An 18400-nucleotide genomic window follows, 5' to 3' on the forward strand; every position below is an offset into this window, starting at 1 on the left:
GGACTTTGGGTGTGGTCCACTGACTTCGATGTTTAGAGTCTACCAGGGAATCACTGCCAGCTTCTCAGTGGCAGCAAAGAATGAAGAGTTGCTTTGCTGACTGTGTCACTGAGATTCCTGAGAAAGATGACAATCGTGCTGATAAGAGGGCACAGTGAGCACTGCCTTCTAACCTCTAATGCATAGCTCTTGAGATTTCTTAAAATGCACTTCAGGATGTAAAATAAGCTAGTTCCACTCCAGAAGCCAAGCCTAAAGGAAGAACCTTAGTCGGTGTACTGTTGTCTTCTCCTGCTGCCTCATCCATTTCTGCTTTTTATTGCTTGGATTGGGCCACTTTGTGTATGGGAAATGACAGTCTCATCATTATCTTAGTTAGAAATGCTTCAAATAGAAACTCTTAATGGAAGAAAAAAATGGGTGAAGGTTCTTTGGTACAGTCTCTTGGACAGCCTGGTTCCTGGCATGAAACTATTCTATTTTTGTTGCCTGCATGAGATGAACACAAGTTCTGTTGACAGCTCTTACAAGACTTATGATTCAACAATGTCAGTTTTTGCTCAGGAGTTCAGCCTCATTCTAGGTATACAGATCACACCTTGCCAATGGATGTGATTTGACTTGGGCATTTATGCTCTCATGACTTCAGAGATAAGTGGGATTGCAAATGCAAAGAATAAATCTTGTCGGCAGTGCCTACAATCCATCAGTTACGGGCTTTCCCTAATCAGGGACACTCACAAAAAAGCTCTCTCACATCTCACTTCTTATGTCACAGAAATGAGTTTTAAATGAATAAAAGCATTCTAGACATCCAAATAACTTGTGTGTACATTACTACGATGTTTGTTTTGAATTGGAGAAACTTAAGAGTGAGGCTTAGTTTGTGTTATTGTAACAGGATACCTTGAACTAGGGAGACTACAAATCATAGAACTCTATTCCTCACAGTTATAGAGTCCAAGCCCGGGGCACCAACAGATTTGGGGTCTGCTGAGTGCCCACTTTCTGACTCACAGATGTCAGCAGTAGCTCACTTCTAGCAGCAGTAGCAAGGCAGTTGTGTGGGGCCTCTGGAGTAAGAGTGGGCTCCACCTCAGGCCCTAATTGTGTACCAGAGATGCCACCTCCTAGCACTATGGCATTCTGGGTTAGAACGTCAAAGTATGAGTCTTGAAGGGATACAAATATTTAGACTATAGCAGAGGCCTATAAAGAACTTCATATGAGAAGGTGGTATGATTGCTGTGTTTAAGGGCTTGCTGCCTTTTTGCTATTTCAGATTCATTGCTTGTCTCTCTGAAGAGTTATCAGTTACCAGTATAGTGGCCAACGCTGCACCTTCGTGGCCTGTCCTGGTGTCTGTTTTTGTGTTCACACTTGGTTGATTGTTAGTGACTGTTACACCAGAGTTAGTCATGGCTAGGTTGCCTCCATTCAATTCAGGATGGAAAAGTGATTGTCAAATTTATATATATATATATAATTATAGATTATATTATATATTTGTATATTTTATATTTATATAAATTTGATTATATATACTCCTATAAGAGTAAAATGATTGTTTTGTCTAATATCAAAAAGAAATCTTATTTTTTATAGAAACGTTTGAACTCTGTATAACAAAGAAAACTAAAATTATCAATAAACTTCAGAGATTACACTAGTTTTATTTTTTGTCTGTTTTGAAATCTTTTAGTGTATAACTTTTCAGTTCTGTGAACTACATATGATAATTTAAAAATCTACCATAAAAATGAAGTTATGTATAAGTTCGGAATTCTGTTTTAAAACTGAATATTATTCAATGTGTTAAATATTTCCATTATGTAACATTCTTAGGACAGATTATTTTTATAATAATTTCATAATTATTTTTGTTAACTGCCAAATGCTTCCTTAAAGTGACCTATGTGAACTTCAGATTTTTAGCAAAGTTTTACCCATGTGTAACAGAGGGGAAATAATCTATTTAAATAATAAGTAAAATTCAAAGCCTGAGCAATGACAGTTATATAAAAATTCAAAAATTGCTCATTGACTCTGAAATACTGACATTTAACTTAATGGTGCATGAAATTTAGATTACAATATATTGTTTTTAAAATGTGGGAAATGGGTGTATGGAAGATTTAAAGACTTATTTTCAGTGTGAGAATTACAGAGACGCTCAGTTGTTATCATCTAATTCAGTATGAATCATTTTGCTCTAAAGCAACTTATCTGCAAATATAAACATACATAAAGCTTTCTGTAGAAACCACAAGTTACGTGGGCGCTAATCCTCACGTTCGCACTGTCCCTTGTTTTTCTCGTCAGGACATCCAGGCGGAAATTGATGCCCATAATGACATATTTAAAAGCATTGATGGAAACAGGCAGAAGATGGTGAAGGCGCTGGGGAACTCGGAGGAGGCTACGATGCTTCAGCACCGGCTGGATGACATGAACCAGAGGTGGAACGATCTGAAGGCGAAGTCTGCCAGCATCAGGTCAGCACGGGTAACACCTGACCGAGACAGTACGGGGCAGCAAAGTGTCCTGAGCACTGCAAAAGGCAAAGAGAAAGGGAAAGCACAGTGCCCCACCAGTGCTGCTTCTTCAAAATATCTAAGATTTAAATGCAAACTCTATTCTCTTGATTGTATTTTTAGCCCCATTTGTGTCCAGGGTTCTCTGCCTCTTGTTGCTGACCATTCACAGATACTATATTTTAAACTGTGTCACAGATATCGTACTTTAAACTCTGTAGTACTCCTCATAATGCTACCAACATCTGCTAGTGTCTTGATTTCTTGCCACTAATTAGTACATTCATACGCTGCATGACAAAATTTCCATCAGTCACCAAGTGCATATATGGTGAGCGGCCCCACAGAAGCACATTGCCTAGTGACGTCATAGCCACTTAGTTTGTGTGAGTCTATTCTGTGGTGTTTGCACAATGAGAAAAATGCTTCATGATATGTCTCTCAGGATGTACCCTTAAGTGACACAGGACTGTACTTGGAAAATCCTAGTAAGATGGATTGTAAAGATCTTATCTTATGTGAAGAAACCAGAAATTTAATGAATATAAGGAATTTGCGTGTGTGTGTGTGTGTGTGTGTGTGTGTGTGTGTGTGTTGAGGATTGAACCAAGGGCCTTGCAAAGCAAGAGCTCTACCCCTGAGCCACATTCCCAGCCCTTTGGACATGTTCTTGGTTCATCACATTGTGTTTTTTTTCAACTTAAAGATATACTTAAAGAGAATAAAAATTTCTTATTGACACTAAAATGAAAAATTGATGATGCATATCTGAATTTAGAAAGAATAATATTAAATTATTATTTAATAATAATAATTTTTGCTCAATGATATGTTCTGGTTCTAAGGTACCAGAATCTGACTTAGGAAAAGAACCAGAACCTGACTAGGAAAAGATCTTAAAAAATTATCCAGCATGATAGAATGCTTAGCGTTACTAGGGATCAAGGACATTTTTTAACAGTACAGTTTCTAACTAAGTATAAGTTTAGAGGATACTGACCTCTAAACATATCATTGAGCAAACATGCAGAACATATCATTGAGCAAAAATTCAAAAAGAATGTCAACTGCGAGTGACGGGTCAGTTTCTCCTGCAGTGTCATTGTGTGGTGAAGCACATCCACAGCCCTAATAATAGATGATCTTGAGTTTGATTCTTTGACTTTGCTATTGATTCTCTAGTTTTAGGCAAGTTACTTAGTAACTTAGACTTCAAAATACCAGAATATGCATATTTAACCCACGTGACTATTGGAAAAATTGGATGGACTGATTTGATGGGACCTTAATCTCAGTAGAGTCTGCCTGCTAATCTTCCATTCTCTGTCATGTCTACTTCATCTTCTAAGACACAAATTTTGTACAGGTGTCTGTTTCACCTATTTTGAGATTTCATCCAATAACTTCACAGAGAGTAGTAATCTTCAGTGGTTATTTATTACATTTGAATTTCTTTAAAATTTTCTTTTTGATAAGAAGTCCTGAAATACTTTTGTTCTTTGGGGGCTCATAGAGGTAAATTTTTAGTGCTTCTTATACACAAAGAATGGGGTAATGTGCCGCGGCCAGGACTCATTTGTCCAGAGATTCCACTGCAAATGATGTCAGCATCAGCCAACTGTCCTTTTTAAATAAGAAAATAATTAGAGGACATTGTACACTGAGAAACTATACTTGAGTAAGACTTTAATTTTCAACTGGCAAGATCTCATTGCAACTTTCTGTTCCTCATAAATATAAACAAAAATGTTAATAGCACAGTGAAGAGCACTCATTAAGGATTTAGTGAAACAGAAATCTAAGCTAATGAACTAAAAGCCATAGGACTGGCTCTGGCGAAGATTACATCCAAGGTCCTGGAATATCAAGCGCTTAGAGGATGACTTCTTCAGGCAGGAGGATTTTATAACAGCCCGTGTGAAACAGATCATTCCAAGTGGGCAGCTACAGAAAAAAAAGTATTGGGCTTTCTTGGGAGCTTTTCCCTGTGTCTGTAAAATCACACTTTTGTTTTTCTAATCGGAAACAAAAGAGTTCATGTATTACAGTTGGAATAAGATTTAGCAAGCAAGTTAATAGTATTTTTAAAAGAAAGAGAAGGTGCTTATATCCATAGACTTCTGCACAAAGACACATCATACATTCTGGTAAAATGTAATAATGCGTCAAAACAATCACCTTATAACCTGTCATAGGAGATTTACATGGTCCTTCAAGCATTTAACAGAAGCTTAGTTCTATATTTAAGGCATTTCTATTTACAAATAAGAAAGGGTCCATGCTCCTAAAGGCTCACAGACCAGTTCAAGTGAAGATAGAGCCCCCAGGAGAGGGTGGTAACTTTTACTTCTGATGATAGTTAGAGCCCTCATAAAAGAGGTGATTCCTAAGCAGAGCCTTGGAAGGTGTAGAGCTTTTCTTCAGACTGAGTCAGAATGCGGAAGGGCACCTGTGCAAGAAACTTATAGTAGTAACAGTTTTCATAAAATTTTGCAGGTTTATTGTTGCTGAAAATAGACTTGCTGGTGGTGTGGTAGGAAGAGGCTATAGCTAACACAGAGGTGAAGAGAGAGGCAGGATACAAATCATGGAGCCCTGTGCCTACTGCACTCTGTTGCACTGCTCATGGAATTTGGAATTGTTGGGGCAACAGTTCTGTTTGTGCTTTGGGAAGATCTGTCTAATGACCATGGGATATGCATTGCATGAACCTACTTCTGAAGCCAGAAGGACCTGCTCACTGATCCTTTCATCTTCTAAGAAAAGGAAGAGAGATTGCATGAGCTCATTTTGCCTTGTGGAGGTGCTGATGCGATGTCCAGGAGCAGGTGGAAGTAGCCCTTGGAGGGATGTGTGCTTTTCAAAAGACAGATGTTGGTTGGGATGGTTGGCATTAAGCAGGAATTAACCATTCAAGGGGGTGAAACATGAGAAGGCGAAGCCCAGATGCTGGAGAGACCTTCATGCATAGGGAATAGGTGAACGATGGTGGGGGCCAGTGCAGGAAACTGAGAGTGGTTGTCCTCGAAGAGCAAAGAGAACCACGAGAGAAGACATTTTCAAGAGCCAAGGGAGGAAGAAGTTCAGTGGGAAGGAAGTGTGTTGCAGTGTCAGCTGCTGGAAGGAGGATGGATCAGGATTATAGAATCCAGAGGAATTGAAAGGGGTTTTGCCAGAGGCAGGCATGCTAGCATCTGCCTCTAATCCTAGCTACTTGGGAGGCTGAGGTGGGAGGATTGTGAATTCTAGGCAGGCTGGGCAATTTAGCAAGTTCCTGTCTTAAAATTTAAAAAAGAGCTGGGAGTGTAGCTCAGTGCGAAGGCCCTGGGTTCAACCCACAGGCTTGTCTGGGGGAGGCAGGGGTGGAAAGAGATTGTGCAGTGTAGTTGTGGTGCAGTCAAGAGCGAGGCTGACCGCTGTCAACCGTGGCTCTGCCCCTTAGCAGGTGGCTGCCTCTCTGGGTGATCACTGCACCCGCATGCGCCTCCACTTCCTCGTATGTGAATTAAGAACACCCTCCCTCTAGGGCAGGCACAGTGATCTTATAGAAAGTACCTCTAGCCGTGGTGCATGCTAAGTGCACCCTTGTCGGTCGCTGTTATTAGTCTCACGGATTGCCACTTTGTTTGGCACTTAACTAATTTAAAGACAGAAACTCATCCTACTCCTGCCCATTTTTGCTTTGCTTTTTTTTCTTTTTTAAAAATCTTATTCTGTAATGTTGGGATGTTCAGGGAGGATCCCCAGTCAGTTGTGCCCTTTTTTTCCTGGCAGGAGTCTGAACAGGTATAAAACAGAAATGTGCTCAGCATCGCCAGAACTGGAACGCCTAGGAAATCCCGCCAGAGGCCTGCTGGAGGACATAGTGTTCAGTATGAGCTCAGTGGGGCTGTTCACTAAACCTAACCTCAAAATGGCACAGAATTCCCAGCAGTCTCTGGTCAGCTGTGCTTCCCAAGAGGGATTCCCCCAGAGAAGAGTGTTGAGGTTCTATTATGTTCAAATTTTCTTGTGTCTCTAATATTTCTGTAAACCCTCGTCCCACTTTCTTTTATAATTAATAAGGTTGCTTTTTCTGTAATTGCCTGCAAGACTCCTTAATAGTGGATAATGTCACCGCTTCCCTCACCTGGAGGCCAATGGGCGTGCTCTGAATGGGCACTGCTATGGCCACCAAGCAAGAGAATGCCAGCCACAAACTGGCGCCGGAAGGTGCTGTGGTTGAAACAAGAGTCCTGTCACCCAGAGATAAGAGGGACATTGGCAGCCTCTCCAGTGGGTGCTTCTCATATTCCTGCTTCCTGCTAATGTGTAGGAGGTGCTAGGTGTGTCTTGACCTGAATACCCTTTTCATTTTCCGTTCATCATCCCTTTCTTTAGCTGTCATGCTTGTTGGCAATGCTCGGACTGTCAACTTTTTGTATTCTATTTCCCGAGTTTCTTTTTATTTTGCATGTAATGGCCATTGTCTCGAAGTTCCAGAGACTCAGTCATCCCTAGACTTGGGCAGCATCCCTTGTGAGCTTGGTCCTCTGACATGGTCACCCTCCTAGAGACTAAGAACACGTTTCACTGGGCTCTGTTCACCCGGTCTGAACATGCACCTTTCGGTGCATCAAATCAGATTCGTGTACGCAACACCAGTGAAACCACTGTCCTTCCTATTAAGGTTCTGGGCTCTTTCTTGACTTGCTTGTTGTATCTCTGGACTGTCAGCCTACTCTTATCTGACTTTATAACTTAATCCAGTATATACATAATAGACTGTACTCCAACTACCTGTAGAATGTTTACAAATGTACATCTTCCAGTATTTTCTATTGTGCAATCCTTAGTCTTGTTTTAATTTTTCCTTATCTTCCTGAACCTGCTACTCTCTAGTTGTTTAAATGTTTGCTCGTTTCAGACTCTACCAGCACCTTGTTCCCAGCTTGGAGCTCATTGTAAGGCATCTTAGTAAAGCCAAGACCTTAGTCTCTTCTCTTGTGTTTGGTTTACTTCTCATCCTCTGACACTGATGGTTTACTTCTCATCCCCTTTCCCTGTGATTAATCTTGGGCTTCCAGGTACTGTAGTAGCAAATGCAGAATAATGTTTCTTCTACTGTAATTGGACACTTGCTACTTATGGTTGGGATGCTGCTTCCAAGTGACTTTCCCTTTATTTTGTGTATTTGGCACAGGGTCTCACTACACAACTTGGACTTGTAATGATCCTCCTCTCTCAGCCTCCCTAGCGCTGGGATTACAAGCGTGCACCACCATGCCCAGTATTAGTGGCTGGCTAGTTGGGGCTGGCCAGGCATGTGGTATCAAGGATCGAACCTGGGTCCTTGTTTTTGCCAGGCAGGTGCTTAGACCACTGAGCTATCTCCCTAGCCCCAAGTGACTTTTATATCATATTCACCACACCCCTATTTTAAAGGATTATGATTCCATTTTAGCCCCAAACCTTCCTCTCTTCGGAGGAAGGCCTTACTTCATTTTCATCTGAGGATGAGGTCATCTGACTGGTGCCTTTCTGCTTTTTGGAGGATGTAATTTTCTTGGGTTTTGTGTTTCTACTTGTGTTTTGAATGTGTTGAAGCAGATATAGTCATGGCAAAGAACATTTGGTGCAATTTACTGTCACTGTTAGGAAAGAGGATATCTGCCAAAGATCATAGTAAGAACACTTACGTGCCCAGCCTGCCCTAAGTGCATTACCCTCTTGTCTCCTATGGGGTGTGCGGTCATCGAGACAATGTGCTAATGTGGGGCTCAGTATCTGAAGTAAGATTTTATAGTTTTTCTGGATGACCATGAATGATTAAGCCTTTTAAACACTGAGCTCCAATGTGCCAAGTGGTATTTAGCAGCTGAAAACAACACGTACTATTTGGTATTTCGCTTGCATCAGAACAAGAGGAGTGAGCTAAAGATTGGAAACTTCAGTTAAAAAATGTGCTCTTAGCAATTTTGATAATATTTTATCCTCATTGGGAAACATGAATTGGACATTTCCAAATATATTCAGTGCCGTGAATGACATGGCTTAAATTTTTATGTTAAATTTATTTAGTGTAAGATTATATTAATTAAATACCCACTTATCCGTTTAGTGATATTTAATACAGATCCTTATTAACATATGGTTTCAAAGGCCAATGAAGTTGTCAAATCTAATGAAAACAGAGTTCAAAGGTAAAATTCTATCTTCCTGTTCTTTTATGATCCTCTTAAAAATGCAAGGCACCATTTTAAAAGCCCTTAGAGAAAATTCATCTTTCACATCATCGTTTCCATCTACATCATTTACCACCACATTTTACAATGTCATTCTCACCACTTTTAGCCTTAGGAACTTATTTTGTTAATCATATTATAAAACTACTAAAAATCTCCTTGTGCCAAATCTAATAGAGGAAGATTCTATTATTTTCTTCTCATTTTTGCCCGGAGCATCACTTTCCAAGCAAACTTCCTGTCATGGTGAAAATGTATTATCTATACCGCTCTGGTCATAAAGTACCCCCAGCCACGTGTGGCATACCAAGCACGTATAGTATGGTTAGTAAAAACTGATGAACTGAATTTCCAATTTTATTAATTGCAATCAAGCCAAATTTAAATAACTATGTGTTGCTGCTGATTGCTCTGTGAGAAGCATAAATTTAGGGTTGTTTTCGGCATGGTCTTACTTTCTGGAGACGTGACCTTTTTTTCTTGTAGTTTTTAATTCCCTCCTGAAAGCAAGAAAAATCCTCTTTAAATGTTACCTGTTATTCATGCACTAAATAAGGTATTTTTCATTATCATACTGTTTATTATTTATGGGTTTTACTGCAAATTAAAAAGGAATTACATTTGTAGAACAATGCCAAATTTATTACCTTCTATGATAGGGAGTAGTATATCTTTGTCCTCTTTGAATTTGGGCCACTAAGTCTTTGTTAGACCTCCTTTCCAAATGTGTTCTTACTTGACTGGAGATCTGTCAGGCCAGTTTCTGTCAGTCCTCTTAAATACTGATATGGTGAAAGCCTTATAGCAGTAGGGTTTAGACTTGGGTTGGATTCCAAATTCTCACTGTGTTCCTCGAGATGTTCCCACGTGCTCTATACCATAGTTCCCCATAGAATTATGGTCAGGTTTCCTGTCTTAGGTACCTTTGCTTTACTTGACTTTCTACTTTGGCTCAAGAACTGTTCACTGTATAACTTTTGGTTTCCCCTCCAGTGGGAACCTGACAATGGAGTAGGTGTTTCATATGTATATTTGTATTTTTTTCTATTTATTTACTTATTGATTGATTTTTATGTATTTAGCACAGGGTCTATAGGGCCTCACTACATATATTTGTATTGAATAAATGAAAAACCATTTTAACAAGTGCCTCTCTTGATTTACACTATTTTCTTTCATATCTTCACACAGAAGTGGTGATAAATTGTTTGAAGATATATATTTCTATGAAAAGAGAGACTTGGAAATTTAAAACAGATAAATTAGTTTCCACCATAGGTACTTTTCTACTATATATAAATAACGAAATACCATCTTTAGGGATCTTTGTCTTCTGGCAAGTTTTTGTGTTCTACGTGTTTGAATTCCTATGCAGTTTAAATTATTGTAAAAATGACAATGTTTCAAGGAAGGTAGCATGTGAGAGATCTTCTGTAGGAGACATCATTGTAGGTTGGTTAATGTATTGCTTTGTACACATGAAGCACCCAAAGAATGAATTGAGACAGTTTAGAAGTTGGGATCAGGGCACAAGAGCCCGTGGATACATAATTAGATAAACCAGTGTTTTAGATGAAGATTCCAAAAACATGACATGACTTGTGGTCTTGGGAGATTTGATTTTTAAAATGTTTATAGTAACACTGAGAAAAAGTACAACTAAGCCAAATACAAGTTAAATTTGTTTCTTTACAAAAAATTCAACCTACTGCCCAGGAAAAAGGCTTTCATCTTTCAAGATGAAAGAATGAAAATGAGTCCGGAACACTGAGGGCTACTGCAGGAGCATTCACAGGAGCATATGGTAGCAATCCGCTGAATTCAGAGGGGTGTCTGTTGGAGAAGAAGCAGGCAGCTCTGCCAGGCAGCGACTCTGCCAGATGAGCTTGCTTTTTATTATGGGAATGTAAAGATGCAAAGCCATGCATATTCCAACCTTTTCTAATTTCAAAGCCACTTCAGCATCTCTTTTAATCAAAAATACTGCCTTCATTTTTATAGATAGTCCTTCAGGTGGTGAATGTGGTAAGGTTCGGCGATCAATTTTATTATTTCTATGCCGTCCAAAGAGTTAATCACACTGGCAAAGGTGTTTGAGTGCTCTTCAATACAGGTGTACAGCTGACTGCACAGGAATATAATGTGAGGCTTGGTTATTGATTAATGAGTGAAACTTCAGATTTGGAAGATGCAGGATCCAGTCTGAAATAGAGGTCAGGGAGCAGGCATTGGTTATTTGCACATGAAGACATCAAGTGGTTCTTCCCCAACTGAGGGCCTCTTGTCTCCACCTGTGTGTTGTACCTCAAAAATATTGGAAAGAAATTGCAGCGGCTCAGTTAAATGGATGAACTGCAGCCTGGCTTATGACTACAGAGAGTTTTCAATTAATATAATTGGAATTACTGAGTTTTGCTCTGTGACGGGTGAAATTATTGTTTATCGGGGAAAGGTAATTACATATTTGGACTAAAATTAATCAATAGGAACAAAAAGAAACTAGAGTTCAATCAGAATCAGGCCTCTGTTAAGGCACAATGTTATAAATTGAGGTCGATCGCAGCACCTGTGGAACAAACAACAGTAAACACAGGAAAATAAAATACATTTTCTATCATATAATTCTCAGATAATCTAAAATACTTCAAACTTCTGCATTGATTTTTTAAAAAATTTTTATTTTAGGGAAGGGTCTACAGGGTATTCAGGGTCTCACTACTAGATCGGACTCATGGTGATTCGCCTGTTTACAGTCTCCCAAGAGTTGGGATTACAGGCACACACCACCACACTCAGTCTCAATGTGCCCTGGAGGCAGTGCCAGCCTGGTAGGCCCTGGGATCAAATCCCCAGCCCCTGTGCCTGCTTGCAGGCGCTTTAATCCACTGAGCTATTTGACCAGCCCTTGCATTCAGATTTTCTTTAAATTTTAAAAAATTTAAAAATTTAAAAAATTATACAGTGCAAGCACTCCATCGCTGTGATGAAATAGCTGAGAAAAATCAATGTTCTGGGGACAGCACTGGAGCGTGAACCCAGGCCTGTGCTCTGAGTTATACTTCTAGTACTTTTTTATTGAAAGAGTCTCACTAAATCGCTAAATTACCCCAGCCAGGCTTGTGTTTATGATCCTCCTGCCTCAGCTTCCCAGGATGCTGGGATGACTGGCATTTGTCCCCATGCCTGGATGAAAATCAACTTTGACAGAAGAGAAAGAAGGGTGGTTTCAGAGGGTTTAGTCCATGGTTTCTCGGCCTTGTTGCTTTTGGACTCATGGTGTTCAAATACACAGTGGTGAGGTGAGCCTCATGGAGGAAGCTGCTAATCTGAGGGCGGCTGGGAAGAAAAGAGAGAGGCGGAAAGGAAAAATGTGAGGCCCAGGGTTGCTCTCAAGTGCGTCCCCAGTGACTTAACTCACTCCCCATAGGCATGGCGCACCTATAGCAGCGAAATGGACTGAAGCGCCTTCAGTGTGTGCTTCTCTGGGGGGACATTTAGGACCCAAACTGTAGCACAGCAGCACTTTGGATGAAGACAGAATTTTTGAGTCTGAATATTTTATCGCATATTAAATAGTTTGCAGCGGAGCTGCAATAGATTATAAGACAATTGGCCTTTTACATGTAACTGTAGGAGAATACTGGCTCATGGTATTTTAAGGGAGAACTTCAGTTTTTTAATGGACTATAGTTATTAGGTTTTAAATTAGGTCTGAACCAGAGAATAGAGATTTCTAGTTGTTGTGAAAAAGAATCATGATCTTTTTATTTATTTATTTATTTATTTTTTAATGTGTGTGTGTGTGTGTGGCCAGCTCAGCCCACCAGGGGCGGGGCTGGCTGGCATGTGGTGCTGGGGGATCGAACCGTGGTCCCTGTGCTTTGCTGAGCTTGTTCTAAGTAGGTGCTTTAGACCACTGAGCCATCTCACCAGCCCCGAATCATGATCTTTTTAATAAAATACCATCTTGTTGAGTATCAATTGATGGGAACAGCACCTAATGTGATAAATGAATAAACATCCATTTGAGTTAACTATGAATGGAGCTATGAATTTTGAGACAGATGTCAAGTAAATCATATTTGAACAAGGAAATTGCTGTACGGCGAGATCTGCAGATAGTAGTGGCTGTGGCTGTGTCTGTTCGGTTGTTCCTGTGCCACTTGTAAAGGAACCACTTTATGGAAGTAGGGATCGTAATGGCCATGTCAACATGAGAGTGATTTTTAGAAGGTGTGAAGTATGATCTGTGCAGGTTTCTTATTTTTTATTTTTTTTTTTAACATTTATTTAGTGTGTGTGTGTGTGTGTGTGTGTGTGGGGCCAGCTCAGCCCACCAGGGGGCGGGGCTGGCTGGCATGTGGTGCTGGGGGATCGAACCGTGGTCCCTGTGCTTTGCCAAGCTTGTTCCAAGTAGGTGCTTTAGACCACTGAGCCATCTCTCCAGCCCCTGTGCAGGTTTCTTGTAACTGAGTTTGCCCCAAATAAATCCTTTGTCCTTCCTAAGTCTTTCTCTTCTGCAGACTATTGTGTAGCGAGGCTGTGTCCTTGTCTCTCAGCCTCACCTCTCAACCTGAAAGAGCGTGGACAGTCAAGGAAAGTCCACGCCCACTAGGGGTGATGTGTCCTTCAGCAGAGCCCAATTCTGTGCTTTCAGGAGCTTTTCCATGCTGAAAGGATTCAAATCCTGCCCTTGTGGACTTGAGTCTGAGTAAATGGGATTTCTCCAGGACCCTAAAAAAGCAAAGAGAAATCTGTGCTCTGATTATACTGTACTTTGCATCCGAGTGCTTTTCTTCTTACTGGAATCTTAACTACATAAAATGAAGTTTTAAAAACATGTTCCTTGATGATGAAGTTCCTAACCAGACAACTCTGAAGCTACATTTCTGTGCTAAAGCAGAGTGTTACTGAAACAAAGACTTGCCTGTGAAAGCACTGGATAAAGTACTGAGCCAGTAGTTCTGGTCTAGCTGTTTCCTCTGTACACAGTTGTTTGTCACTGGATATCTGTTGATAGAAAATACATAAAAATTAAGCCCTCGGTTTTACCCACATCGGGTGTGTTTCTTTTTAAGCACTTTTGTGCATGTAGTTTCTCTTATTGCTTCTCTGATTCTTTCTTTCCATTTGTAGATTGAATGAGAAGAAAAAGCTCCTTGGAGATTAATCTATCTGTCTGTCTGTCTGTCTGCCTATCTATCTATCTATCTATCTATCTATCTATCTATCTGTCATTCACATGCTGCCAGAAGTTGCTTTGTAATTTTACATCATGTCTCAGACATCTCTCTTGAAAGCCTACGTTTATGCCTTAGGGATGTAGAGAGGTTTGCACTTAGAAGATCCCCAGCATACTCTAAATCTTATGGCTCATTCATTATGACTATTTCTCTCAGGACGTTTTATTTTAGAGTTAGTCTGCTTTGGGATGTGAGCGTCACTTAGCTGCATGATGCCTCTGGGCTGGAGGGAGCTGTAGAGCCCTGGAAGTGCGGTGCAGCCTTCTGACTGGCCGTGTGCTTGCTCTACAGGGCCCATTTGGAGGCCAGTGCTGAGAAGTGGAACAGGTTACTGGCATCTTTAGAAGAATTGATCAAGTGGCTGAACGTGAAGGACGAAGAGCTGAAAAAGCAAATGCCGATCGGTGGGGATGTTCCTGCCCTCCAGCTCCAACACGACCACTGTAAAGTAAGTCCATCCACTGGGCTGTGTGCCATTCTCTCTCTCTCAGTCTGTCTCTCGCTCTCTCTCCTAAATGAAAGTAGAAAAAAGACTGGTCATAAGTAGGAGGGATTTAAGTGTTAAAACAAGTGAAGATGATGTTACTTAAATCATCCCATGTTTTATTTTTCTGAACTTACACCTTTCTTTAAATTATACTTTTATTTTGCTTAGATTTGTACTTTGACTTCACAGACACATCACTAGATCCTTGCATTTTTAAAAATCCTTTGTCCTGTCTACTTTTCAGTAATTTATTTATGATGTCTCCTGTTTTCTCACAAGTAAAGATCATGTTTTTCTTGTATTTTTTGATAGTCACATGCAATACAAGTTTATTTTAAATCCACATATTTTAATGTAATGTCAGAATTCTATTCCCATCGAAAATGACAAACACTAGCACCTGCTTCTTCTAAAGGAGGATGTCATCTGTTTAATCAGGTGCTCTAATAGTATGTCCTTGAATTTATTTTATTTTGATCCCTTGCGACTAGGTTTTTAAAATTACCGTTTGAGTGTAGTTTATCTTTAAGCTTCAGTTGTGTTCATTACTAGAAGGTTGGCTATGCAAATTTGAAATTAGTGGAATAGTCAAGGTGAGTGATCAGAATTCCCACCTATACACCAGCCCATGCTGTCAACATTCACACACACACACACACACACACACACACACACACACACACACACGTTCATGAGCCCCTCTGCCTGTGAGAGACACTGGTCTGCTGTGATTTGTGTGTGACTGGAGGCGTAGGGTGCCCTGGGGATCTTAGGGCGCAGATGAGAATGGTGACTCTCCTAAGGGTATGGTAGTGGAAGAGGCAGCTCCCAATCGTGCCATCAAATGCTGATCTCATCAGTGGCTTCATCCCACCTGCGAAAGTTAGAGCGCTAGTTATGCAGTCACTGCCCAGGAGCCCACAAACAACCAAGCTGTTTCAAACCCAAACCATGACAGGAGCTAACTCTTCCTTGAAGATTCTGCCTTCATGATGTGGTCACCCCTCGAAGACCCTTCTTGTCTCAGTTACTTTTCTGGGACAAAATGTCTGGCACCCAAAATGAAGGAAGGAAAGCTTTATTCAGCTCACAGTTTGTGGAGGTTTCAATCTGTACCTGGCTGGCTCCCAGGCAGAGTGGCACAGGGCAGAGAGCAGCAGTTCATGGCAGCAGAAAACAGCAAGAGGAAAGGGAAGGACAGCAGTTGTGGCCTCTAGCCAGCCCCTCTCTCGTCCTTATGTATAAACAAGCTCCCCTGGGCTGGGGTGTAGCACTCACGCAATGTCCAGGCCTTCCTCTTGCACAGGATGAGGATGTCTGCAAACTAAGAATCCTGGCTCTCTGCAGAGTCACTTATTTAAGCTTCCAAACTCCTCAAGTTGATACAATGCATCAACCAGTGCACTTCCTAGAGCTGTTGCTTGGCATCAGGATTCCAGCATATGAATTCACAAGTAAGCATCTTAGGCATAGCAGATAAATCAATCTGCCTACACAGAATGGTTCTGAAAATCATGAAATAATGTAGATGACACTGTTTAAAAGAGCTATATTATTTTATGTGTATTCTTTAACAGCAGTCTTTCCATATTTTCAGTGTTTTAAATTATAATTGTCATAGATCATATCTTTTTTTTTTGGCAGAACTGGGGATTGAACTCAGGTCCTTGCTCTTGCCAGGGAAGTGCTTATCTTACTGAACCATCTCTCCAGCCCCTTATTGATCTTTCTTACTGAGCATAACTAGCCATAATTGAAAAGTCTAAAGGTCTTTATTTATTTTATTTTTTAAATTTAATTTCTTTTTTATATTAATTTTATTGAGAAAGAAATAGCAGTGAGACAGTTTTAAAAAAGGTTAATAGTAGAGTTACACAAATTAGTACATTGCCTAAGTTGTCTTCATAGTAGTTATTCATAGTACGAGGTGCAGACATGATATCTTGTCTAAACACTATTAGTTCAAAACTTTCTTCTCATTGAACTAAGAGAAAGTAGCTGTATATCTATGCTAACTGTTTTGTATATACAGATATAGATCTATCTATCTATCTATCTATCTATCTATCTATCTATCTATCTATCTATCTAGGTCTTTAGACTCAACCGGTGTCAAGGAACTCAAAGTGTCATGTGAAGAACTTGAATAAAGCAATTATAGATAGACATCCGAATGTCACACACACACACACACACACACACACACACACACACACACGTGTGGCAGTTTATGTATCCAAGTTGCTTCAGCTTCTGGGGACTCTTAAATACCACAGTTTCGTCCTGTATTATGGGGCATCTTCTTTTGGGTGCATAGCGCAGGCGCTTGCGTCTGTCTCTTTCAGTTGCACTTTCTCCACTCCCTGGTTCTGGGGGAGAGGCCTTGGGGAATGTGGCTGAGGCTTCCAGTCCTGAGTTTCTTCCCGCCAGTATATTCAAACTACAGAGCACAATGTGCCCAGCAAATGCTAAATAATGGCAGTTCACTATTCTGCAAACTAGGTCTTGTGTTTTCTCATACATTTAATGTAATTATCATACATTTAAATTGTAGGTGCCTCAGCTCTGAGTTTTGCATTTTTCTCTAATTTCATTATTTGTCGATACTCTTTTAGTGCCATGACTGACTGAGAGATATCTTAGATTCCTGAAGGAGTTGAATGAAGCCATTGAAACAGCAATATTTATATTATTTATTTATTTATTGTTTGGTGGAACCGGGGATTGAACTCAGGCCCTTGTGCTTGCCAGGCAAGTGCTTATTCTACTGAGCCATCTCCCTGGCTCCAACAGCAATATTTTTAAAAATTTTATTTTAAAAAGAAAAGATCAAAAACAAAACAACACAAAAGCAATAGAAATCAATCAGAATTTCAAAACAAGATGATAGGAAATTAATAATGGTTGTTGTATTACATATTGCTATTTTCAAAGTAGTTGCTCAGGTGACTAGATGCAGATATGTAAAATTGACCGAACAATCAAACATTAACTATTCCTATCAAAACAGCAATATTTTTAGGAATTTATATAGTATAAGTTAAAGGGTATAGAGGCAGAATCTTGCTATTAATAAAAGAAAAAAGTTTATCTTGGGAAGGCGAAGGCTGTAAGCCATATTTATCTGCACTGTATTTTCCTGAAAAAAAGACTAGGTCTTATATTAATTTTGCTCCAAAAGAAATTCAGAGAACATTTCTTTATTTCACACAAGTGCATTAAGTGTGTCTGTTACGATACTTGGCATACTGAATGATAAAGATTCGTAGTAGGCACAGCCATATCCATTACCACGGGCGTGTTCTTCAGCCAGTGGGTCTGTGCTCTGGTGGCCATCAAGCAGCAAACCTTTTTTTTTCTTTTTTCTTTTTTGACTGCAGCAAGAGAGGTTTTTAGTTTAGAGCACAACATACTTAGATTTAAGGTAGAGCAAATATACATAAGAATATCAACAATCCATTTCCACTATGAGGACTTTTTTTTTTTTTCTTTCAGTACCAGGGATTGATCTCAGAACCCTGTGCTTGCCAGGCAGGTGTTTATTCTACTGAGCTATCTCCCTGGCCCTGTGAAGAAAATTTTTATGTCAAACAAATTATGGATATTGTTTATAAGAAGAAAACAGAGATAACATATGACTCAGCATAACGGTGGGGGGATCACAGTTGGTGATAACTAAATTGTGTTCCTCTTCTTAACAACAAAAAATTCTATGTGGAAGCCCTAAGCCCCAATATGATGGCATTAATATCTCCTTTAGTGGAGAGGTAGGTTTAGGTACGGTCATAAGAGTAGGGCTCTCAGGAGGTGATTAGGAGAAGACCCCCCTCCTCTTTCCCCTTCCCCCCCAAACCAGGTAGAGACTCCTCACCAAAACAATACTTTCTTTATTCATTTGCTTATTTATTTATT

At 40.0% G+C, this 18400-nt stretch overlaps 1 protein-coding gene across 1 annotated transcript in view; it reads left to right on the forward strand.

The window, feature by feature from the left end:
• Utrn (utrophin) overlaps positions 1-18400 on the forward strand; it is a 522813-nt gene that overhangs the window by 360451 nt on the left and 143962 nt on the right. The window contains exons 52-53 of the mRNA XM_023712207.1: positions 2323-2495; positions 14293-14449. Of these exons, the coding sequence (XP_023567975.1) occupies positions 2323-2495; positions 14293-14449 (330 nt within the window). The remainder of the gene's footprint in view (positions 1-2322; positions 2496-14292; positions 14450-18400) is intronic.

This window comes from Octodon degus, unplaced genomic scaffold (assembly GCF_000260255.1).
Source record: "Octodon degus isolate 3935 unplaced genomic scaffold, OctDeg1.0 scaffold00024, whole genome shotgun sequence".
NCBI classification, from domain to species: Eukaryota; Metazoa; Chordata; class Mammalia; order Rodentia; family Octodontidae; genus Octodon; species Octodon degus.